This window comes from Ascaphus truei, chromosome 18 (genome assembly GCF_040206685.1).
Source record: "Ascaphus truei isolate aAscTru1 chromosome 18, aAscTru1.hap1, whole genome shotgun sequence".
Classification (NCBI taxonomy): domain Eukaryota; kingdom Metazoa; phylum Chordata; class Amphibia; order Anura; family Ascaphidae; genus Ascaphus; species Ascaphus truei.
The window spans coordinates 26218522-26244303 of record NC_134500.1 but is presented as its reverse complement, the minus strand read 5'-3'; the positions used below and the strand labels follow the sequence as shown (position 1 = coordinate 26244303).

General features: G+C 40.6%; 1 protein-coding gene across 2 annotated transcripts in view; it reads left to right on the top strand.

Moving 5' to 3' along the window:
- Window positions 1-25782, top strand: part of LOC142469048 (dual oxidase 1-like) — a 125569-nt gene that overhangs the window by 65089 nt on the left and 34698 nt on the right. For both annotated transcript variants that reach the window (XM_075575900.1, XM_075575901.1), the window contains 12 exons: window positions 3086-3188; window positions 4285-4457; window positions 5791-5966; window positions 6380-6498; window positions 7940-8077; window positions 13473-13589; window positions 15583-15785; window positions 17318-17491; window positions 18602-18827; window positions 20208-20301; window positions 21842-22017; window positions 24099-24171. In XM_075575900.1, coding sequence (XP_075432015.1) covers window positions 3086-3188; window positions 4285-4457; window positions 5791-5966; window positions 6380-6498; window positions 7940-8077; window positions 13473-13589; window positions 15583-15785; window positions 17318-17491; window positions 18602-18827; window positions 20208-20301; window positions 21842-22017; window positions 24099-24171 — 1772 coding nt within the window. The remainder of the gene's footprint in view (window positions 1-3085; window positions 3189-4284; window positions 4458-5790; window positions 5967-6379; window positions 6499-7939; window positions 8078-13472; window positions 13590-15582; window positions 15786-17317; window positions 17492-18601; window positions 18828-20207; window positions 20302-21841; window positions 22018-24098; window positions 24172-25782) is intronic.

Genomic DNA, 25782 nt, shown 5'->3' with positions numbered 1-25782 from the left:
GGGTAGCAGGGGAGGGTGGGTTAACACTTCAATTACTATAGCGGTTATTAACCGCTAAGGTGATTAAGGGGTTAGGGGCCATTAGATTGTATTTTTTCTTGTATTCTTGCTGCCATTGTAGGACATGGACCTGAAGTATGCTGATGAGGACGCCCTTCATGATGGCAGGGGTAAGTTTAACGTTTTATTTACTTTATTTATGCTGGCTGGCTAATGTTTGATTTTATATGGGCAAATGCACTATTATCCATATCTGGATAATAGTAATTTTGCCAATTACTGTACTGTATGTCTTGGGGGGGGTAATTAGGGGTAGAGGAGGTGGGTAGAGGAGGTGGGTAGTAGGGTTGTTGTGTTTTAAAATATTTATTGTGGGTAGTGAGGATGGGTGAAGTTGGCATTTGGCCCTTGGTGGGTGTTTATACATACCAGGTGGGTAGCGGGAGAGGTTAACCCCTTCATTATCTTAGCGCTAATAACCACTAAGGTAATGAAGGAGTGAACTCCACCTACATCCCCCCCGCAAGGCGTAAACACCCACAAAGAGTCAAATACCACCTTCACCGACCCAAGCAGGGGGTCCCCGGGCTGAAATTAATGTGGTTCAGCTTCGGAGACCCCCTTCTTCAATACTGTGTTATTAAAATAAAATAAAAACAGTGCAATCGCCTGTAAGAGCTGTGCAGGGAGATGCAGCTCTCTCTGCACAGCTCTTAGGCTGCATCCATGGTATGTACGACCGCGCGGACGCGTCTGCATGCTGCGCGATCAGACTGCCTCAAAGCAGTGATCGCGTCCATGCGGCGTGCGTGCGTGCAGAGGCAGGAGTGGGCGCGCGAGGCGCGAAAAATCAGTTAAAACGGATTTCTCGCGCGATAGGGTGGTGACGTGAGCGGTTCACCCAATGAGGGCGAACCAGCTCCGTGATGTCACTGGGAACGTCCCCCACGGCCCGACTACTATGGCCAGTGAAAGCACCTGCTTTCCCTCAGCCTCCGCGCGCCTCCACACGGCTGCACTCTCTATGGACGCAGCCTTACAGACTGCAGGCAGATCACAGGTGCAGCACTTAGAAAAAGACACAGCCAAAGACATTGCAATTCCGAGCGGTATGGCATTTTCCTACCGAACGGTATCTGACTTGCTATAAATCTTTCTGGATACCGTGATAACACAAATATCAGACCGATCAGTAGGGTCATGTCAAACCGTTCGATATGGCAGTGATTGTATCGAAGCTACCTGAATAGGCCCAAATGTCGCAGTTTTGAGACAAAAAAGATACATAGGTGGTAATTTATATAGTGAGATTGAGCTGATCAGGAACGACTTGCACGTAAACTCCTATTCATGTTAGTGAGAGTTTCCATGTGTTAGTGCCCCGTCTGCACTATGAATAATCCACATAGTCATCTCTGCACCATCTGGCACTTAGGAATGTAGTAAAATAGGACATCTCTATTCTAGGCAAATCAAATGAGTGTGCGAATATCAGATCAAATGTGCGAATGGTGGCTTCCGGCAGAATAGCATACTTTTTTCACAACATGTTCGCATTCTAACATTCGTCCGCAAATCGAATTTTGTCTAGAACTCCGCAAATAAGTCACCATGTTAGCTCAAACGTTAAACCCTATTAATGATCCCATTGCTTCAGCTTCTGGCAAGGAAGCGTTCCTTCAGTTTCAAGGCTTTAGCTCTCAATAAATCATCTCTTGAGCAGTTATGTTTAAGTCGTAAGAATTCTCAAATTGGAACGCTCTTTCTTTGCCTCAAAATAAATATATTAAACTTGGTGTTTGGATCAATAATATTTAAGTGCTCCAGTAAGTACTCTTGTTAAGCAGATCTGAAGGAGAGCAGTGCAAGCCAAAACACACACTTTTTACTTGAGCAGTTATGCATCTCTTGAGCAGTTATGTTTAAGTCTTAAGAATTCTCCAGTTGGAACACTCTCTTTTAAGCGGAACACTCTTTTAAGAGTGTTCCAACTGGAGAATTCTTAAGAATTAGGCGTAACTGCATGCAGTTTAGCATGAAGAGCAGTGTGCTTTTTCTACGTGCAGTTTTACATCTAACACAGCAGATTATGATAATGGTTTAAAAGCTAAAGTCCCTGCCACAGTTGGCAACATATATTTCATTAACAATTGTGCAAAAGCACCTGGGCTTGTCATGCATTGTGTAACATTTTCATAGTTTAAATTATGTTTATTAGCTTTTCCCAAAAACATAGAGCATACAAAACATACTGTACTGTATTGCTTTTTTTTTTAGAGGTTAGTTAAAGGTCTCATACTCAATTGGTATACCGCCTTAAACCTTTCTCACTGACTGCCCAACACCCCTGGAATGCCCTTCCCCTCGATACCCGACTAGCACCCTCTCTATCCACCTTTAAGACCCACCTTAAGACACACTTGCTTAAAGAAGCGTATGAGTAGCACCGTAAATATTACTAGACACGATATATAAAGCTTGGCCCCCTGCAGAAGCACTTACCAAAATGCCCTCCTACTGTCTCTGTACGTTCCTCCTACCTACCAATTAGATTGTAAGCTCCTCAGAGCAGGGACTCCTCTTCCTAAATGTTACGTTTGTCTGAAGCACTTATTCCCATGACCTGCTATTTATATTATATTATTTGTTATTTATATGATTACCACGTGTTTTACTACTGTGAAGCGCTATGTACATTTATTGCGCTATACAAATAAAGACATAAAAAACAATACAAATAATACATTTAAGAGGACCCACAAAAAATATGTGAATTAAATATTGTCTTAAAATTGGAGGATTTGGTGATAGGGAACATTATAATAAAAGTCAGTATATGTATGTATTTGTATGTGTGTGTATATATACACATATATACACACACACACACATACACTGTATATACAGTATATATATGTGTGTATATATATATATTTATATATATATTTTTAATCTTCTACTGTAAGTTAGATTGGGCTTTAGAGGCGTACATGATATAGCAGTATTGTGTAGGTACTAAACACTTTTGGGGTTATTTATTTTCCTATACTTCTTTATAATGGCTTTTTATGGTTTGTTATTACAGAATCCAAATGTACAGAAACCCCAGGACGTTGATGCACTGCTGCTTGGGATGTCCTCCCAGATCGCTGAGAGAGAAGATCATGTTGTGGTTGAAGATTTAAGAGGTGCTTTTTATTTCCAAGAACAGTTCAGGTAGTAGATACATGAACATAGACCCCAGAGGGCACATTAAAGTGACGTAGTGACAGAAAACATGTCACTTTTGTGTAAGTCAGATGACTGGTGAGGACCTGCCGAGGGGCAAATAAAAGGAGCATGTAAGGTCATTCCCTGATAGGTATGTACAGTAGTGCCGACGGTTATTCTAAAACAAACCTGGGGCAATCACCAACAAGATCCAGGTACATGCTGGGTACATGCTGGGTACATGCTGCAACATTTCAGTGACATTTCTGCAGAGACTAATGGCCCATCGGATTAACAGCGGGGGTCCTTGGCATTCCCATTCAAACTGCATGGGACTGCCAGGGACCCCCGCTGTGTTAATCCGATGGGCCATTAGCCTCTGCAGAAATGTCACTGAAATGTGTCAGCATGTACCCAGCATGTACCCAGCATGTACCCAGCATGTACCCAGCATGTACCCAGCATGTACCCAGCATGTACCCAGCATGTTCCTGGCTAGTTTAAGGCAAGTTTTAGAATACTCGTTGTCTCGTCTGTATTATTATTTATAAAATATTTTACCAGGAAGTAATACATTAAGAGTTACCTCTCGTTTTCAAGTATGTCCTGGGCACAGAGTTAAGACAAATAATACATGGTTACAAATAGTTACATAAATGAACAAGGTATACATTATATACAAGACATTGCGTGCACAGTTAAAGAAAATATATATTATGGGCGAATGAAACAGTTACAGACCCGATTAAAATGTGAGACAGCCTTAGATTTGAAAGAACTTAAACTGGTGGTGGATGTGAGAGTCTCTGGTAGGTTGTTCCAGTTTTGGGGTGCACGGTATGACAGTATGGGAAGTATTGGAAGTATGGATTTATGCACACAAAGCACTTCACTGAAATCATTTTACAGGACATTGCATGAGCCAAATAATTTTAGGATGGTCTGAGGCCCACAGGTGACAGAGGTGTATCGGCTTTCTGATTCATTGTACACCCTGTCACTCTTCTCCCTTAAACATAAAGTCAGTATAGGGCATTTTGATCACTGTCTGGTGTTTTTCTCTATTTACAACAGATTATTGGTATGGACCTGTAAAATATTCCCGCACAGACTACATGGCTTGCAGCATCCAGCGAGGGAGAGATTTAGGGCTGGGCTGTTATAACCATGCAAGAGAATACTTTGGACTTGCTCCTATTAAAGACTGGAAGGACATCAATCCACAGCTATATCAGAGTGATAAACAGGTCAGAGGCATTCAGCTGGAGCAGCTGTGTTTCCTGAAGTGTAATGGCATTTTTCTGCACAGTTACTGGCAAATGATTGATTTTGGGAGCTGTATCAAAGACATCAACACAGTATCATCATTACTTGCATGATATTACTGAAATAAGCAAATCCAAAGCTTTACAATAAAGGGCAGAAAAGAAACATCCAAATATTAGTTTTCTATATTTGTAAAAGCGATAACATACTCCATCCAGATCAGATACCCTTATCTATCTTACTCATATACAGATAGTTGTTTAGTCAACTTATACAAAAAGTTGGATTCTATTCAATATATATATATATATATTTGAGGTGATAATATTTCTTTGTTCTTATACTGTATCCTGGCACATTTTTTGCCGTCTCTTCCTCCCCCTCTCCCCCATCACTAGATCTCACCATTTGCTGTCTTATATTTAAAGGTGCAATCTCATGTAGCGGGCCAAAAAAACAACCTTTTGTAAACAATTTCATAGGTGCCTTGAAATGCGCTGTGTTTATCAATCAAGTGTTTTATTTTCCATTTGCCCACCCTGTACTACTCAGAGGGCCAATTGAGATACAGTAAGTGGAGGAAGAAGGGTGGTGGTGGGAGAGGAGCGTGATGGGAGGAAGGGTGTCTCACTGTCTAAACGCGTATTGAACGCACAGGGACATCTGATAAAAGGGAGAAGGGTTTGATTTCCTCTAGCTACTCCAAAATCTGAGCGCTTCGTGTTCACAAATTAACCTTTAACAAAAAATGTTTAGGCGTCAAAGTTTAGTAAAAGAAAATTGTGTGACGTAACCTCTATCACTGCCACTTGTACACTTTGGTCCTACGAAGGAATACCCTTTAACCTCCTCTGCTCCTCTTTCTGCTTTTTTACTGGGTACAAATAATGTGTACGTCAGAACTGCTGTACCTGAGGAAGGCAGCACTGCTCTCAAGTTTATTTTGAAAATATATTTTGTCAGTCCAAGAAAAGGTATCACCTTCTATTTAAGTACCCATTCATTTTTGCACCAATTCAATATACATACGTGAGAATCAAGTTAACACACAGTTAAGCATTCAGTAACTTTCAATGTATCATTACGTGCTTTTTACACTACTTATCGCTATATTCAATAGGGGCCAGTGTCTGCCTACATGATTTAACAATAGGAGGTGGCTTGTGTACCATGTGGACATCCATTGAATTCGGACATACACGTATTCTTGTATTGACTTTACAACTGGTTTAATACAGTAGTTATTACATCGAGGACATTTATAGTTGCCAATAAAATCTTCCCCATTAATTGGTGCCACTTTGTTTCCCGCAGCTCTTTGAGGATCTGGCAATACTGTATGACAATGACATTGGGAAACTCGAGCTTCTTCCTGGGGCCATGCTGGAGAGTGCCGGGGATCCAGGCGAGCTTCTCGCTGCCATCATAAGGGACCAGTTCCAGCGCTTGAGGGATGGAGATCGATTTTGGTTTGAAAATGCTAAGAATGGGTACATAAAATATTTTCAATTAACATCACTACAAGGTAGCATGTTAGTATTGTATTACTTATTAACCTAGAATGAATAAACACAGCACTGAAAAGGCGTAAAATAATATATACAGAAACACTAGTATTAAATCCTTACTAAAAAGTAATACTTCCCTGGTTTTATGGATAATTAGAGTACCACATCCTTTGTCAAGAAAGCGTTCTAGTAACACAAGATTAACATTGTATTTCCCCAATTCTGCACATGGGGGGCCAGATTTAATAAGCAGTTTCCTGCCATAGCACTGGAAGCCGTGGAAGATCCATTAAAGTCAATGCGTGGCAGGCTGTCTTCCAGTGCTGCACTATTATCTCCACTCTGATTACTTCCATGTATCAGTCGGTGTATACTGTATGTATATTTTCTCCCAGGTTATTCACTCGTGATGAAATAGGAAGGATTCGAAATAGCTCATTTCATGATGTCCTTTTGGCCGTTACCGCTGCAGAGGTTGGAGATATTCAGACGGAAGTGTTTACCTGGGTCGATGGTGAGTGTTTGGTGCTTTGTCTTTTGACGTTATTCATAAAGGAAACATTTAAGCTGGCTGCATAAGATCTTAAAAGCACCTGTTCTTTCTCAAAGTATCAAATATCACTGTATTTAATAATTACCTATATTTTGTCATTTGGTTTGTTGTCCTGATTTCTTACAAACGTCTCCGATTAGTACTGTATTTTACGTGGAAATATATATATATATATATATATACAGCGACACATTTTTGGGTGATACTGTAGTATCATTCTTGAACAGCTACAGGTATATTAACCTTCAAAGCAAATGGCAGCTGAATCCCCCACAATCATAGATTGGAAATTGTCCATTAACCCCTTCTGTCACTTATTCACTGCACCTGCGGTACCACTGGCTTTATCTCTTGCAGTGTGGATCTCCATTTTTAGTAAATACTGTAAACCATTTTTGGGTTGATTAAGTGCTAAAGGAAAAAATAAAGTGCTTAATAAAGAGTGAAAATATGAGTGTATTTTTAAATACCAGAGCTTTAAGCATTAACAAAACTCTGAACACAGAAGACCTATGAATTTATTTATGTAAAAATGTCTTTTTGATCTTTGAATTTACAGTAAGCCAACAAAATGTCTAGTTTTCCACACATTGATATCCTTCTCTCACCGTTTCCAACTTACAGTATACAGCTCAACCCCGTTATAAAGCGATCCATTGCAACGCGAATACGCTTATAACGCGATGCAAGCGTGGCTCCCAATTTTCGTATTTATGAATACTTTACAACACGATTATTGGTATCTTAAATACTTTATTGTACAATGCATACAATTGCACATTATTTCTAACGCGATCCGCTTATAACGCGATGGGATTCTTTGGACCCCAAGCACAGCGTTATAAGGGGGTTGAGCTGTATCTGTGAAATGAAAAGACATTCACGTGGTTCTGGAAGAGACTTGCTTATATTTGACTATCCCCATTTTTTCAATAAAAAAGGCAGTTACTGTAAATACAGTATATTCATTTAAAGAATGCCACGTATTGTAGACACAGGACAATTAAACTGAACGTCATCTTTTCACCTAATTCCTTCTTATAAATAGTTATTTCTGTATCATATTTCCAGTTGCTGTGGTACTGGGATGAGCAGATTAGATGTAGGACTACACATGACCCAACTATGTTTTGCTTGGAATATAATTAAAATATTTACTAAACGGTGCTATGCCAAGAAACCTTTTGTTCTTGGTGACAGCACATACAAGTATCCCATAATTAATAAAAACACAGGAATTTACAGACCTAAAACTTTTTTTTGGCTTCTGTCAATTTTCTTTTATTGTTTTGGCTAGCGTCAGTGTGTGGTCCACATGGGCCTGCAGAATACACATCGCTGCACTCTGCAATTATACACCCTGGGCCACTCTTGTTCCTCACGTTGCTTTTTCTCCTAACAGGTGATCCATGTCCTCAACCAGAACAAATTACAGCTGGACAGCTTTCCAAGTGCACTCCGCTAACTGTGACTAACTACTTTGCAGATAGTGTAACTGGATATAGCATTCTTATTATAGCTATTTGCTCTTTTCCTTTAGGTATGTATCATTGTCCGTCGAGGTTTTAGACGTTTATCATAGACACATAGATAAGAGCCACCTCACCTACCTATTCTACCCATGTATCTATAGAAAAACCCATGAACTTTCCAGGGTTAAAAACAACCACAGATTCTTAGAAGCATTGATATACTCACATTCTAGATTGTAAGCTCCATGGGGTAGGAACCTCTTTCCTATGCTCTCAACTTGTCTTAACATATATGTACTCTTTTATAATATAATGTTCTTTTGCTCTCTACCGCGCTGCTGAATATGTTGGCACCATACAAATAAACGATAATAATAATAATAATAATAATATAAAAGAGGGTTTGAATAAGTCCATATTCTTAAACTTTATTATATTTGCATTCTCTACCTTGAGCTTTTCTGATAAATCAATAAAGCCAGAGGTAATATATAATATTTGCTAGTGACAAAATTCTCCCGGATCCTAAAACGACTAAGCCATCAACAACACACACTAAATAAAAATGTATAATTTATTAATTAATGTTATTAAAAAAAATATTGAAATACATATCTGCGAAAACATCAGCGTATACCAACCAGTTTTCTGTATGAATGTATGAAAACCTGAAATATTACTCTCAATACTCACTCGATACAATGAATAAATAATACATTCAAATGTGTTTAGATATTTAAGTGGTCTGTGTTTCGAATGCAATTCTCCCTAAAGTACATATTTTCTCAGCATTCATATATAGTATAAAAAAAAATCTTGGAGCGGTTGCTACTGTATATGTTGCCAAATTGGTAATATTATATAGTACACCGAGCAATAAGTGTTACAGATTCATAACTTCTTTTTGTTCCTTTATATGTACAGTACAGAAACATTGGTGCTAGTTCTGTGTGGAGGCATAAGCCTGACTAGGAAATCGTTGTTCAATTGAAGACGTTTCTCATACAGTACCTCATGCTGTCCATCTACTGTCACACCAATCGTGAAGAAACATTCTCTCCGTCCTATCTCCCTTCTACCATTTGCATCCAAACTTCTTGAACGACTCATTTATAACCACATGCTGGACTTTCTCTCTTCTAACTGTTTTTGATACTCCAGTCTGGATTCCTTCCTAACCTCACTGAAACTGCTTTAACAAAAGTCACTAATGGCCTACTTAAGGCCAAATCTCAAGGGAAGGTCTCCTTATTTATTCTCTTGGACCTTTCTGCTACCATTGATTTTTCCTTTCTCCTTCTGCACACCTTCCATTTTATTGGCCTCAGTGACATTCAGGGGCTGGCAAATTTTGGCCTGGGGGGTAAGTCCAACCTGCTGGCCCAAGACTCAGACGGCCAACACACTATACACAGACACACGAACACCAGATACATGCACCATACACAGATGTACGCACCATACAAAGACGCACACACACACACACCAGATGCGTGCACCATACATGCACCATACACACATGCATGCTATACACTATACAAAGAGAAAGCTTTGTACACATACAAAAGCACAATAAACATGCACACCAGATACACAATATATATATATATACAGTTGTGTGAAAAAGAAAGTACACCCTCTTTGAATTCCATGGTTTTACATATCAGGACATAATAACAATCATCTGTTCCTTAGCAGGTCTTAAAATTAGGTAAATACAACCTCAGATGAACAACAACACATGACATATTACACCGTGTCATGATTTATTTAACAAAAATAAAGCCAAAATGGAGAAGCCATGTGTGAAAAACTAAGTACACCTTATGATTCAATAGCTTGTAGAACCACCTTTAGCAGCAATAACTTGAAGTAATCGTTTTCTGTATGACTTTATCAGTCTCTCACATCGTTGTGGAGGAATTTTGGTCCACTCTTCTTTACAACGTTGCTTCAGTTCATTGAGGTTTGTGGGCATTTGTTTATGCACAGCTCTCTTAAGGTCCAGCAGCAGCATTTCAATCAGGTTGAGGTCTGGACTTTGACTAGGCCATTGCAACACCGTGATTATTTTCTTTTTCAGCCATTCTGTTGTAGATTTGCTGGTGTGCTTGGGATCATTGTCCTGTTGCATGACCCAATTTCGGCCAAGCTTTAGCTGTCGGACAGATGGCCTTACATTTGACTCTAGAATACTTTGGTATACAGAGGAGTTCATGGTCAACTCAATGACTGCAAGGTTCCAAGGTCCTGTGGCTGCAAAACAAGGCCAAATCATCACCCCTCCATCACCGTTCTTGACAGTTGGTATGAGGTGTTTGTGCTGATATGCTGTGTATTATGGCCAAACATCTCCACTTTGGTCTCGTCTGTCCATAGGACATTGTCCCAGAAGTCTTGTGGTTTGTTTAGATGCAACTTTGCAAACCTAAGCCGTGCTGCCATGTTCTTTTTAGAGAGAAGAGGCTTTCTCCTGGCAACCCTTCCAAACAAACCACACTTGTTCAGTCTTTTTCTAATTGTACTGTCATGAACTTTAACATTTAACATGCTAACTGAGGCCTGTAGAGTCTGAGATGTAACTCTTGTTTTTTTTGCAATTTCTCTGAGCATTGCACGGTCTGACCTTGGGGTGAATTTGTTGTGACGTTCACTCCTGGGAAGATTGGCAACTGTCTTGAATGTTTTCCACTTTTGAATAATCTTTCTCACTGTAGAATGATGGACTTTAAATTGTTTGGAAATGGCCTTATAACCCTTCCCAGATTGATGGGCAGCAACAATTGCTTCTCTAAGATCATTGCTGATGTCTTTCCTCCTTGGCATTGTGTTAACACACACCTGAATGCTCAGACCAGCAAACTGATAAAACTTCAGCTTTTGCAGAGGTGGTCACACTTGCTGATGATCAATTAATCAAGGGCATTTGATTAGCAGCACCTGTCTGCTACTTAGCATCTTAATTCCTATGGAAGCAGTAAGGGTGTACTTAGGTTTTCACACATGGCTTCTCCATTTTGGCTTTATTTTTGTTAAATAAATCATGACACGGTGTAATATGTCATGTGTTGTTGTTCATCTGAGGTTGTATTTACCTAATTTTAAGACCTGCTAAGGAACAGATGATTGTTATTATGTCCTGATATGTAAAACCATAGAATTCATAGGGTGTACTTTCTTTTTCACACAACTGTATATATAAAATGTTTTTATGTATATTTATTTATAAAAGTAGATAATCAGTTACAAAAGACTCTAACAAACAAAAAGCAGAAGCGCATGCCCCATAGTGTATTATCATTTAATACAATTGGCAAATTGAAGAAACCTTATAAATGCACACTCACAAACATACGGTAAAGGTTGAAATCGCATTGTAGATAACCTATAACAGGTAAGATTTTCTGCTTTGCTGTAACTGCCAAGTTCCACTTGGAAAGAGGCCCTAAACCCTAAGCGTTTCGTCGCTATTGCAACTTCCTCAGGGGCATAGAGTCAACTGTGTCCTGGAAGTGTGATCCCAGGAGACGTACTGGATTTTTCACCGGGTGGCCAGAATGAGACTTTTAGATACAAGCACTATTATTTAATTCACATGAGCTAATTTCACATTCACAGGTGATGTACCCCATGGCTCTGTTCTAGGACCTCTAGGCCTCTCCAGTTAAACCTCTTCACTAACACCTCTATGTTGATGGTACCCAAATCGACCTCTTCTCTCCTGACCTCTCCCTTTCTCTCCAATCCTGTGTCACTAACTGCCTTTCTTCTATTTTCTCATGGATATCAAATCACTATCTTAAACTTTAACATGTCAAAAACGGAACTTATCATTTCTCCTCCTCCTAACTCTATACCTATACCAGGTTTCTAACTTGCAATAAAGGATTCCACCATAAACCTGATATCACGAATTAATTGCCACATTCAGTACTTCTCCAAACCATATTGTTTCCACCTCCTCAATATTGCTAAAATACGTCCCTTCCTCATGGAACAATCCACCAAAATTCTTACTCACGCCCCCATTATATCCCGACTGGACCACTAGTCTGTCTCCCCTCTGTTGTCTGTCTGCTTTCCAGATCATTCTAAATGCCACTTTCAAGCTAATTTACCTCACTAATTGCTCTTTTTCTGCTGCACCATTATGCAAGTTACTTACTTACGGAGTCACATTCAAGACACTTGTGTTCATCTACAAAGCTACGCATAATACTGCTCCTCTCTACATCCATCTATACATCCCTGACCTAATTTCCAAGTACACGCCTACACACAGTCTATGCTCTTAATGTACCTCTCTCCACCTCCCATATTACAACAATGGGGTTTCTTGTGTGGCACTGACAGTGTACATAGAATTGTTGCAGGCATGAGTCCCTGCCCCGTAGAACTTACAATCTCTTTTTGTTGGTGACTGTGGCACAGGGAGATAGTGACTTGCTCAAGGTCACAAGGAGCTGACACTGGGAAATTACAACAAGGGCTCCCGTGCTTCAATCTCAGTGCTGTTTTCAGTGTCAGTGCCTTTACTCACTGAACTGCTCCTTCAGCCTACTCATGCCTCTAAAACCTTCCCCGTGCTGCACCCCAACTCTGGCACAATCAGACTCTCCGCTGCATTTAAACGTTAATTCAAAACACACTTTTTCAATGAGCCTTATCCAACAAGCTCTTGATGTTGATAGCCAAACCCTTGCTAAGAAATGAACACACACACACACACACACACACACACACACACACACACACACACACACACACACACACACACACACACACACACACACACACTGTCTCCACTCCCTTCCTTCTACATGATAAACTCCTTTGGGTAGGAACCTCCTTCCTATGGTCTCAGTTTGTACTCTTTGGTCCATACAATATTATTGTCCTCCCTCCCACAATGTGCTGCAGAAAATGTTGGCACCATACAAATAAATTATAATAATCGTAATAATAATAACAGGAATATGTTTACTGTAGCGCCGACGAGTATTCTAAAACAAATCTGGGGCTATCACCAACAAGACCCAGGTACATGCTGGGTACATGCTGCCACATTTCAGTGACATTTCTGCAGACAGACTAAGGGCCCATCGGATTAACAGCGGGAGTCCCTGGCAGTCCCATTCATACTGAATGGGACTGCCAAGGACCCCTGCAGTGTTAATCCCAGCATGTACCCAGCATGTACCTGGGTCTTGTTGGTGATAGCCCCAGATTTTCCAAGACAAGTTTTAGAATACTCATCGGCGCACCTGTATATTCATACAATAGCTATGTACAGTATGTACAGTAATAAATATGTCACGGATGTTTTAATAGCGCAGATCTTGAATATCACAGAGAATAGATTAGGAGCAAATGTTTCTTTCAGATAGACGATGTCTGACATTTTGACTGTCTGCATTTTAACGTTACCGATTTTTCTCTTTTGTTCTTGGACTAATTTACCAGTAAGTTTTTTCATTGCCTGGAGCGTTGCTCAATCCCGAAAAAGAGACTTTAAAAAAATCCTAAAGAAGCAGGCAAATTCCAGCATGAAAAAGGTGTTATCAGCGGAAGGAGTGGCAGGTGAATATATATTTACATTATAAATGGTGATGTTTTTAGAATAGTGCTAGTAATTATTGTGACTTTTTATTTATATACTTTATTAACATTAGATTAGAAAAAGGTGCTTCCTGGCAACTGATTTGCACTGGTCGACAGTAGGTCATTGTAGTGGGTAAACAACGTTGAAATTTTCTCCATTGGGTGTTACATTCTGTACTGTATACCCAAATACAAATAACGTATAAACCCATAGAAATCATACATACCTAATCTTACTTACATTTTACTTCATTTCTGTATTGAAAAACAGGAAAATCCTGAAAGATCAGTAACCTGCACATAGACCTTTTTAAGGCATACATTCAATAGTTAAAGGCAGAATGTGCACTACTATTGCGTTTTGTGTTATTCTGTAAAATTCTGCCCGTACTATATTTATTTATATAATATATGGTATAATGTTTTACCAGGAAGTTATACATTGAGAGTTACCGCTTGTTTTCAAGTATGTCCTTGATATATAAATATGAGAGAGAGAGAGAGAGAGAGAGAGAGAGAGAGAGAGAGAGAGAGAGAGAGAGAGAGAGAGAGAGAGAGAGAGAGAGAGAGATTAATTAACGCTACTGGGTTGATCCACATAGCTCCGTTAAATCATAGTAACGTCTGTTACCTTCGCTGTGTTTAATCTATGCAAAACCAACTGTCATTAGTGGTCTCATTAGCATAGATTTAGCGCTATGTGAAGTTAGCACTGCATTGCGTTGGCTTCATATAACAATTCGTTAAGCCTGTAATACCCAAAGGTGGCGTTACAATAGAAGATAGGAGAGACAGGAAAACAACCCTGTAAATGACAATATGATGGTTAAATCATACCTAGCATTGGTCTTACACGTACCAGACCCTGTAAAAGACCTATTTCAGGGTCTGGATAGGAGTAATGACGCCTTTAGCTATAACCTAACTAATGTAATGTTAACTCCCTGCATTAACTATAACGGAGCTCTCTGATATGCGTTGTTAGAGGGAACACCACTTTTCATATCATTAGCGTTAAACAGCACTTAAAACATCGTTACTGAGCATTAGACATCCTCGTTAGCACTTAACGTGATATTAACGTCTTATTGTCATTAACAGAGTGCTGTGGATCTACCCCGATAATTTCCAAAGTATTTGATCCCAGGTAGCACCACGGTAATTATAGCGAATTTTGACTAACCAAGTGAGACAACCTAATATATTATTTTGAGTACTTGGGAGGTGTGGATATTAAAATAAGTCATGTCTAAAAATAATCTCTAAACAAATACTATTTTCAATACATAACAAAAGAATTAGAAGGATTACAGACAGATAATGGTGGTTTCAATGGCGGCAGAAAGAATTACTAGTGAATCGTGATTCAGTTTAGCAACTTTTATACCATGGCCCTGCACCATAAATGACATCTGCAATAGAGATGTCATTAGGTTGTGTACTAATTCCTTAGAAGAAAATAAGCATATTTTTCTCATATTAGATTTAATTTTGTATCGCTGTACAGCTGCAGGTTTTAGACCACTTGCCTTGAGAAATCTGGTCTAAATCCCATCTAAAGCTGCGAGATTTCTGCAGCCAGACTAAAGGCCCATCGGATGAACACAGCGGGGGACCCTACATTTGAATGGGACTCGCGCTGTGTGAATCTTACCTGGGATGTGAATCCCATTCAAACACAGGGACTCCTGCTGTGTTAATCCGATGGGCCATTACAGCCTTCTGTGGACAATCTCACGAGTTACTGCGAGATAGCCACAGATTTTCCAAGGCAAGTGCTGTAAAACCGGCAGCTGCATCTGTATACTGTATGTGTGTATTCTAACATTTTGTGGTTCTGTATTTAACCCTCATACTGCAAGGCATTATAAGGCAACATTTGTCATTCTAATTTGAAATCTACTTGTATATCTTGCAGTACATATTACTTTTTGTTGTCTTACTTTTAGTCAAGTGATTTTCCTTCTCACAGCTGAAGAATGGCAAGGGCCAAAAGAACCCACATGTCATGTGCTATTACAGCTACACCCGCAGCAAGTGATCAAAGTGCTGGATAGTCGGTGCACTGTGACCCGTACTATTAACTTACAGAACCACAACCAGGTCATCGTGATCCAGTCTAACAACCGTGGATGCAAAACATTGTTGGTTAAGGTCCCCAAGGAATATGATTTGGTGGGTAATATTGTAGTACAAAGTTCTATTGCTGTAGCTATATTGGCTTTGGCAAAGTGTAGATTCCTTGCAGGTGTTGATACCCTTTAGTGCACCAACACAAGAGATCTTTATAGATGAAACACTAGTGTACAGAGTTTTTTAAACGCCAGACTAACTAGAAATTAATCTAAGAAGAACTAATGCGGTAATACTCAAATAACACTATTCATTTAAAGGAAAGTAATAAGCTTGAACACTCACACATATAAAGCATTATCTGAAGTGTGTATCTCCATGAAAAAGCTAGAAGAAATGTATCTAAGAAGATTCGATGACTTTGTTGCATGTGTTTAAATATAAGAACAATGACATTGCAAGTGTGACTTTACATAACTGAAATACTCTCAATGCTGGTAGGAGTACTTAAAGCGTATCATTATACTGTATATACTGTATATATTCTTATACATGAGAAAAGCTTGTGCAGCAAGACCACATGTAGATTTAGTTCTTAATGGCGCTGCATATACTGTAGAGATGGGAAATAATAACCACTTGGACAATCAATCAACTCTGTCCATTTTTCATACAGTATCTGTTGCAAAATCTCAGGTCTTGGAGAAAAACAGGTTCAGAATGCGCACAATCAATACCACTGATTAGTCTGCGTTGATGTGTATACTGTAGGTGTTCCTCCGTCCATCAGTGAGTGCTTTGTGCCTCCTCGTCAAGAAGGTTCCCAGTCCTCTGTGTAAAATGCAAATCTAGAGCAAAGAGGGGCGCAGCAAAACAGCACTCAGAGTGCAGCACGTTTATTAAATGTAAATAAGGTCAAATGCTAAATAATGCACTCACAAACTTCTGCTTGATAAAGGCACATCAAGTATTTAGCCTCTCATCTCAGGTTGCCTCCTCGGGATGGTCCAAGATGGCATTGTTTGGTCTAGCAGCCTTCTGTCTCTTTCTCACGGCTCCTCCCTTCTCAGTTGCTATATTACTTAGAGTTGCCTGCTAATTTCATGACATGATGACGTCACTTCAGAGGATTTTGGTAGAGGGCAAATGTCCCACCTCTTTGTCCTAGGTAGTTAGGTCTTGTGTCTACCCCAAACCGTTTTGAACGCACTTACTGTATTATAATCTAGCAACCCAAGAGGCATTTTGAAGGGTTTGCCCCCTTTCTATGAAGAAGTACTTCCCCATCTTTTCACTGACCCTGCTACCCTCCAGTTTAAGATTATAACCTCTTGCTCTTCTCTTTCTCTGAAATATGCTTCCTTCCAGTACCTTGTTGATATACCTTTGATATACTTGAAAGTTACAAATCATATCCCTTCTCAGATGTACTTGTTGAGGTTCCTCATTATTTGCTCATACCGTCAATTTTATGATGTAAAAGTATTATTAATCCGCCTATTCTGATTATTCTGTATTTACTTGTTTTTTTTTTTTTAATGCTTTTTCCATTCTGCAATATGTAACTTTAATGAATAATTCAAAATAAGAACCGGTTAAACGTACACCGCTCTTGCCTATATATTTTCCTTTAGCTGCTGTTTTTTAATAGCGAGGAAGAATGCACCAGCTTCATTCACCAGCTACAAGAGAATGGGATCCCCCTCACCGTACACAAAATGAATGAGCATTGCCTACTAAAGGAAACGGTTACCAAAAAGCAGAGAGGACAAATTCTGGAAACCTTCTTTCGTCAATCATTCGCGCAGGTACTTTATATATCTGTTAATCTGAATATTGTGATGTCATTGGTGTCCAGGTTCTCAGTCTGCCCTGAAAATCGCTGAAGTCAATGAAAATTGATTTTTTTTTTCCCGGCGACTGCCGCGTGACGTCAGAGGGCACATGTGCGGTTCAGCCAATGAGGGCGTACCGCTCATAGACACGCCCCCTGGTCGCCTTCTCTTGTCTCCTACACGATGGGCAGAAATCGCTAATACAATGGCGACAGATGATGTCACGCGGTCGCGTCGCCGTAGCCGGGACTATAAGCGCGGCCTACGGTTCATGAGTGAGGGAGATGACCTATCTTGTAAAGGATGATATGATGGCACAATCTATCTACTGTACATTGTAGTGCAACAAAGCTGGTGGTACGATTACGCCATTCCTATGTTCATTAGATTGATTTGAATGGGTCTGACACAGAATTTGATACATCCCATATTAATAGACTGAAAATACCAGGGCCTATGTACCAACATATATATTTTTTAAGTAATACAAATTTTCAGAAAATGTGCGTTGTATGTATGAAGGTTTCATAAATATGACGCATAATTTGTTTAAAATTATTTTTAGTCGCACAAAAGTATGTGCTTTTTTTTTCTTTATAACTTGTATTAGTGAATATCATTTGTCGGTGTAATATTATTTATATTTGCCATACCGTGAAAATATCATCCTGTATACTAAAATATCCCTGCTGCATCAAATGTATTAATTTTTTTGTTTTTATAAATAGCAACATGATTTTGCGCTAACACCATAAAGAGTATTTTTTGGGGGTTTATACCAAGCCTATTTCCTGGGCTATTTTGATGCACTTATTTTTTTTTTAGTGATCAGAAACCTTTTTCTTTAGTACTTCCCATTCACACCTGCATTCCAAGTGCAGTCCTTTTCTGCGCATCTAAACACAAGAAATCAAATCATTTTTGACGAAGCTGAAGCTGATGGAGAATTTGAGATTAGAACATAGACACAAGCTCAATTGAAATAGAGTTTGACACACACCAATTTTGTACTAAAATATATTTGGGACTATTAGTCCATAGGCTCTATGTTTTGTTCTTTTTTTATGTTTCTTAACACTGTAGGTTCTTCACATCAGTCAGTCAGACATTGAAAGTTTCACAACAGGGAGCAGCGCCAAGGTGAAAGAAGCTCTGAAATGCGAGTTGAGCAGGACTGAATTTGCGGAATCCTTGGGACTGAAACCTCAGTCCATGTTTGTGGAGTCAATGTTCTCTCTAGCAGATGAAGATGGGAACGGATACTTGTCATTCAGGGAGTTCCTGAACATACTTGTGATTTTGATGAAAGGCAAGTCCCATGCCGCTTATGTATGTGTGATTTACATAGTTACATAGTTGATGAGGTTGAAAAAAGACATATGTCCATCAAGGTCAACCTATTTTAAATTTAGATGACAGATACTTGTCCTATATTTGTATTTACAGTATATTGATTCAGAGGAAGGTATATGTATATGTAATATATTAAAAAAAAATACACACAATGTATGGGGTGCGCTCCATGATAAGATTAGAATATCTAAAGTCTTTGTAAAAAGAAAGTCCAGCCCAAAGCGTAGTGTTATAGCTCCTGGTGTCTGGTTGCTGCTTTTTTGACTTACTGCGCGTGGCTTTCAATTTGACTTTCGAGCTCAGAAGAGGGTCACTTGATCCTTTTCTGACCCATAACAGCCCAACAGTGAATACATTTTATATAATACACATGATCAGGGTTGATATATATATATATATATATATATATATATATATATATAGATAGATATAACAGAAGACAGAGTGCACCAGAAGTGAATAGTAATATGTGCAATATAAAAAAACACACAACAAATACATGAGCTTACATTTAAGAAAGTAAAAGTGGGTTCCACTAAGTCCAAGTGAGAGCTGACAGTCCAATGATGTTCTGTATGGATCCGGTGCTCCAAGTCAATGGATTGACTGCTCGCTGCACCTGGAAACCGTGAAAGCTACGCAGAACCCAGCGGATCCGCTGCTAGAGCGTCTCAACCACAGAGCCGCGCCGGACTCACAAACCGACTAGCAGAGTTAACATGTAACCGCTTAACAGCTTCGTTGGTTCCCAGCTGATCGCGAGCTGAGCGTCTCCACATAGCAGAACGCATGCTGTAGGAATAGCAGGGGGTTTAACTGCACACCAGAGCCTCTCTCTCTACTGCTAGTCCCACTTACTATGATAATGTGATCCTTGGTTTCAGAAGAGGGGGGGCCAGCCAGAGAGATGGAGCCACTGATCTACAGTTAAACCTCTATGGTCCCTCCCTCCTGACCACCACTGACTTTAGATTATCCAACCCACCCACCCACCCCATAAGGAAGGGAGGACTTGGATGGTTAGGGGTATGAGAAACCAATTCGAATATTAGTCAGAGGCAGAAGAACGGATTTAGATTTCTACCTCAGGTTCAAGCTCCTGGGACAGTTTCTGCGACAATGGAGCTGCCGGGTTTCCATGCTTCTGAATGGGACCCCGCACACCGTTAGTACTTCGGTGCCATTACCTACCGCCGCACTAAGCTTTGCTACATCTATGTGTCCTTTATTTATTTATAATTTTGTACTTTACATCTATGCGCATTACGTATTTTTTTTTTTTTTACTATTTCATTTTATATACACAAAGAAATATTTATTCTTTTTTGCCAAGTAGGCTCTCCAGAAGAGAAATCAAGGCTGATGTTTACGATGTATGATATTGATGGAAATGGATTTCTTTCGAAGGAGGAGTTTTGCACAATGCTAAAGTAATGTAACTGTTGTTTTTCATATTTTAAACCACCGTATGTATACCTGGTATGGATGCCTGTAGCAGTCAAAAGTAGTTTCCCATTTTTAAGATATTATTTTCCTTTTAACAGAAAAATCCTCAGTGGGTCATATTTACTAAGTAGTCTTCTGGCACAAGGAAACCTCTCAGCAGCAATATAGACCCCTCCGTCTCCCGCCCATCCCCTTTACCAATGCAGCATTCAGCCTCATTACTAATACATAACTTCTCATTACTAATACCTGCTACGGTATACCCCTATAACATCAATACAGATTTATTTTACCCAATAATAATAGAGACCCCCCATATATACAGCTCTACAACAAAGTGTTGACCAATTCCTCTGTCTGTATGTTAGGAAAAGGCAAGTGTTGTGCGGTGAGTAGAAGATTCCGTAGACTGGGAGGTTGTGGAGTAGCCTTAAGAGTTCATTGGAACTCCTTGGACTGAAAATCGGGCACCCTAATTGTTTTCAATAACTACACAAGATGAACATTATAACTACAATGGCGATGGTGAAACACCTATCGATCTAAAAAGAGCATACAGTACTACAGTTGCAAATCAGAATACTTTGCACAGCCCGATCTTCATTCCTGGAACATACAGTACACAGATACCTTTGGGCAAGTCAGCAGCACCGTAGCATCCTTGTTGGAAACTACTTGTGTATAGCACTTGTCTTTCATATGGTCACATTTGGGAAATGTTTATGACGTTGTGAACCAACCATGGGAGACTTATGTTTAATATGATAGAAATATGGTTAAATATGGAAATAGGTAAAAGCAAGTACACATAAGTGGACCAATTAGGTGCTCCAGAAGTATATAGCAGTTGCTGAGAAATGGCCAATTTCTATATATATAAGTGTTGTAGGTCTTAGGCAAAGCTCCCCAGGTGATGAATTGTCTCTCACAATAAATTGGCTCCCCCGGAGCACTATAATAATATATGGAGGACTCACCCAGGTGTAGCCATCGGAGCCGTGCCTGTAACAATCTTATTGATGTGTTGCACCGCCAACCCTCGAACGACTCACCCGTCGTGAGGGCGGTCTATGACCGGCGGTGTGATGAGTTGCGGCCGATCCAGCAACCCGGCGTGCAACCGGGAACAGCAGATGAACTGGAACACCTCATGGAGGAGAAGGACGCGGTGCACCGCCGTACAAACTGAGCGAAGGCTGGTCAGGTGACTCAAAAAAACTTTATTGCTACAAGTGTAGAGCTAGCAGATACTTTGACGCGTTTCAGCCGATTGGCCTTTGTCACCTGACCAGCCTTTGCTCAGTTTGTACGGCGGTGCACCGCGTCCTTCTCCTCCATGAGGTGTTCCAGTAAATATGGAAATAAGTGAAATATGGCAGTTTGAGAAACATCTTCTACAATATGCTTGGAAAAAGAAAGATTTAAATAAATGATAGTATTTTCTGTTTACCCCAAATACAAATTGTTTGTGCACAGCAGCAGGATGCAGCAGTCGGTTTTTATAGGATTCTTCCTTTATTTCAGATCTTTTATTGAAATTTCTAACAACTGCCTCTCCAAAGACCAAGCAGAGCAGGTGGTCGAAATCATGTTCAAAGAGGCCGGCTTCCAAAATAAAGAGGAGCTAACTTGGGAGGACTTCCATTATCTTCTCCGGGACCACAACAAGGAGCTCCAATTTACACAACTACGTTTCAAAGGTTAACACCAATGGAGGGTGAATTACAGGGCAAATTGGCTGCATCCAGTGTGAGACATTCACAGAGGAAAAGGGCACCCAGCAGTCAGAAAACGGGAACGTTACAGAAATAGTCTAATTGTAATAGCTCAACATCACAAAAAAACCAGAAGCGAATCGTGTACAAAGAAATAAAAATGCCCAGTGTACTCTTTTACAGAAACTTCTTTATCAAGTATACTCTGAAACATAGTTCTTTGGGAAATATTCCTCTTTATACTGTACGGTGGTTTTTTTTTACCCCCCCCCCCCCAGTATTACGTAAAGGAGCAGTTTTCCCATTTTTGGGGAAGCAGGTGGTCTCCTGCATTAAACCGCATTCATTTGCTCCTGCTTCCCGAGATATTTACCAGAGAAGATGCCGTCGGTTCTTCATGGAGGTTTAAATCCCCGCTTCACATGGGACATTTGGAAGCCAGGATGGATGATGTCGCAACTTCCTATTGGCCCAACGCGGGAGATTTAAACATCCATTTTGTTTTCCCCCAAGACGGTACAGTACCAGCGGCCCCTTCCCCGGTAAGTATCTCGGAAAGCAGGGGTTCCCTGGAGCTGAAATGAATGCGGTTCTCCTCCAGAGACTCCTGCTACATATCCGAAATTAAAATAAGGTCGGTGGAACTACTGCTTTAAGGCCTGATCGATTTTACACTATTACATTGTTTTCTAGCATTATAGTATTCGGAATGCCCCTTTTCTTTATTAATGGTGCATATTCGAGACTTGCCAAGAATATTTTAAGTCATTTATAGGACCCAGAACCGATAGCTTTTCCCTGTGGCCGATGGTGACTATTCCAAGTACAGATATAGCAGAAGGTATTGCATTCATTATTGTGCCTTAAAACGATAACAGGTGCTATTACGTCTGCTACATCTGTAGTTTGATTATTAAGAGTATAGAAAAATGTGGGGTATACAAATTTACTTTCCAACTCCTGACCTTACACCTCCTGTACAGACTTGAGTTCCTGAATGTCTCTCTGCAATATCATCCTGGATGGCCCTCCGCTGACTCAAACGTAACATGTTAAAACAGAGCTCCTCATACTTCCTCCCAAGCTGGGCCCCACTGCCCCCTTCTACATTACTGTTGGCAGCACTATCATACACCCAGTATCACAAGCACGCTGCCTGCGTGTCACATTTGACTCCTCCCTCATATTCTCCTCTCACATTCACAATGTAACTAAAACCAGTCTTTTTTCCTCCTCCTCTGTAACATTGCAAACTTACGCCCTTTCCTTTGTTGTTCAACTGCTTAAACTCTAATGTAAACCTCTCCTGTTTCGGCAATCGTAATCTTCTACTGTCCGGCCTTCCTGCCTCTGATCTGTCTAACCTACAATCCATCCTAAACGCTGTGGCTAGAATAACTTTACTCTCTCCTAATTCTGTCTCAGTATCTCTCCTGCTGAAATCTCTCTCCTGGCTTCCTATTAAATGACGTATTACTGCCAAAATTCTCCTCTTTTAAGGCTACGCTCTGCCCCAGCTTACATCTGAGCCCTAATTTCTTGCTATACACCTCGACATTTGCGTTCTAGTCAAGGATGACTTCTATGTATCCTTTTTTAAATCTAAAACCCTCTCCCACCTAAAACCTTTCTCCCTCACTGCCCCACATGTCTGGAACGCCCTTCCCTTCAATATCCGACTAGCACCCTCTCTCTCCACCTTTAAGACCCATCTTAAAACAAACCTCTTTAACAAAACATATGGGCAGCTTCGTTGGCTGGTACCACTCATCTCATATAAACTGACCTTGACCCATGGCAGACGCATTAACCAGAACACCCTCCTACTGTCTCCGTAAGTTCTCCTCCTCACTTCCCACTTAGATTGTAAGCTCTTCTGGCAGGGACTTATTTTCGTTTTGTTACTTTTATGATGGGAGCACTTATTCCCAGTATGTGTTATATTATAGTGACAACGCGTTTTACTGCTGTGAAGCAATATGTACATGGGTGGCAGTATATATAAAGACATATACTGTATACATACCGTATCCCAGGCGTTCATGAGAGCGATCCATGTTTTGCAGGTATGGATGCTCCTGAAGTGTTCAACAAAATGTGCAGAAGAGTGTCTTTTTTAGATACATTGGACACAAAAGAGTAAGTAGCAGGACATGATTTTCTAATGTCTATTATATATTTTAAACCATTGTAATAAATCTAATAATAATGAATATTCTCATCACTATAGGGATTAAAGTCCTCATTCAACATCGAGTGATGTTGCCTAGAATGTGTTGAATTGTATATGAATATTGTAATAGACCTAAAGGTGTAGTAAGGCTTACTGTCCCCAGCACCGCGGCTGAACAAGCAAGAGGCATACCACTGAATGGGAACCCCCACAGCGTTACTCCTTTGACCACCATAAGTGGTCGCGGCACCAAAGAAGTCATGCTACCTCTGAAGGTCTACTACCTTATAAGGCCGTGATTATAGTTGATGCACGCAGGCCGTGAACAAAAGGTGGTACCTCTATAAGGCAGGCCATAGAGCGCGCGACCAAGCACGATTGCGAGCGCGATTTTTGAAAATACAATTTTTTTTGGCGTCACGTGATCGGTTCAGCCAATGTGGACGAACCACTCACGTGACATCACAGCCACGGCTCGCCTCCCTGCCACCTCCAGCCTCGTGCATGTTTCACTCTTGCGCATGCCGCTACTATAATCTGTGCCGAGGCTGCGATTATACAGAAAAACATCCGTGGCGACACCACGCGGCGCAAATGTTTTTTCCATACAAATGTGATAAGTGGCCATACCAATTCAACTTTCTCCCCGCTTGCTACTGCAAAGCAGGAGACAGTTGATGCGTTTTCAAAATTTGTTTTTGCGCCGTGTAGTGTCGCTACGGGCGACACCACAGGCGTTTTTCTGTATAATCGCAGCCTAAGAGAGTAGGGGAGCCAAAGAGTTCAGCTACCGAGCAAACGTTTGTAAGAGGCTGTTACAAGGAGAAAATCAATTTCTTCATGAAGCCCATGTGACAAAAAGTGTGCGTGCTAGCAGAGATCTTGAGAGAGAGAGAAATACCTGAGAGGGTTCTGGAAGCTAAGAGTTGCCTGTCCCATTCCCCTCCATTTTTGAGCTACTGTAAAGCCAGTGGGCTGGGAGTTTAATGAATGTCCATTAGTCTAGTTCAGAGGAGCGCAAATTTTTCCTGCTGCGCCCACCCTGTCTGCCTGCTCCGGAGCTCGTGCCCCCCCCCTCCTACCTGGAAGCTGCGTCAAATGACGCTATGGGGTCATGTGACGCCAGGTCACGTAACCCGCGGTGTATTTGACGCCAGTGACATCACGTCACAGAGCGTCTGAACCAAGGTAAGTAGAGTGTTGCAGAGGCCTCACGCGATTCCCTGGCATTTAATTTAAATTTCTTGGGGAAGAGTGCGGGGCCTCTGCAACTGCCCGCACCGCCCCTGACAAATCTTCCGGCACGCCCCCCAGTTTGCGCACCGATAGTCTAGAGATAAAGTTACTGTTATATTGTGTTGCTCTTTGTATCTTGGTTGTAAACCCAGCACCGTTACCCTTTCTTTAAAACACCCATTTTTACACAATCATCCTTAGGCCTCGGGCATGGTCAGCGCTTATGCGCTGACCCGTGCTGCTGCTCGGCACTGAGCCCCTGCAGCCGCAATGAGAGCGGCTTTAGCAGGGGTTCGCGCACGCATCAGCACGCTTGAGGAAGCGTGTGTCTGACGGAGTTT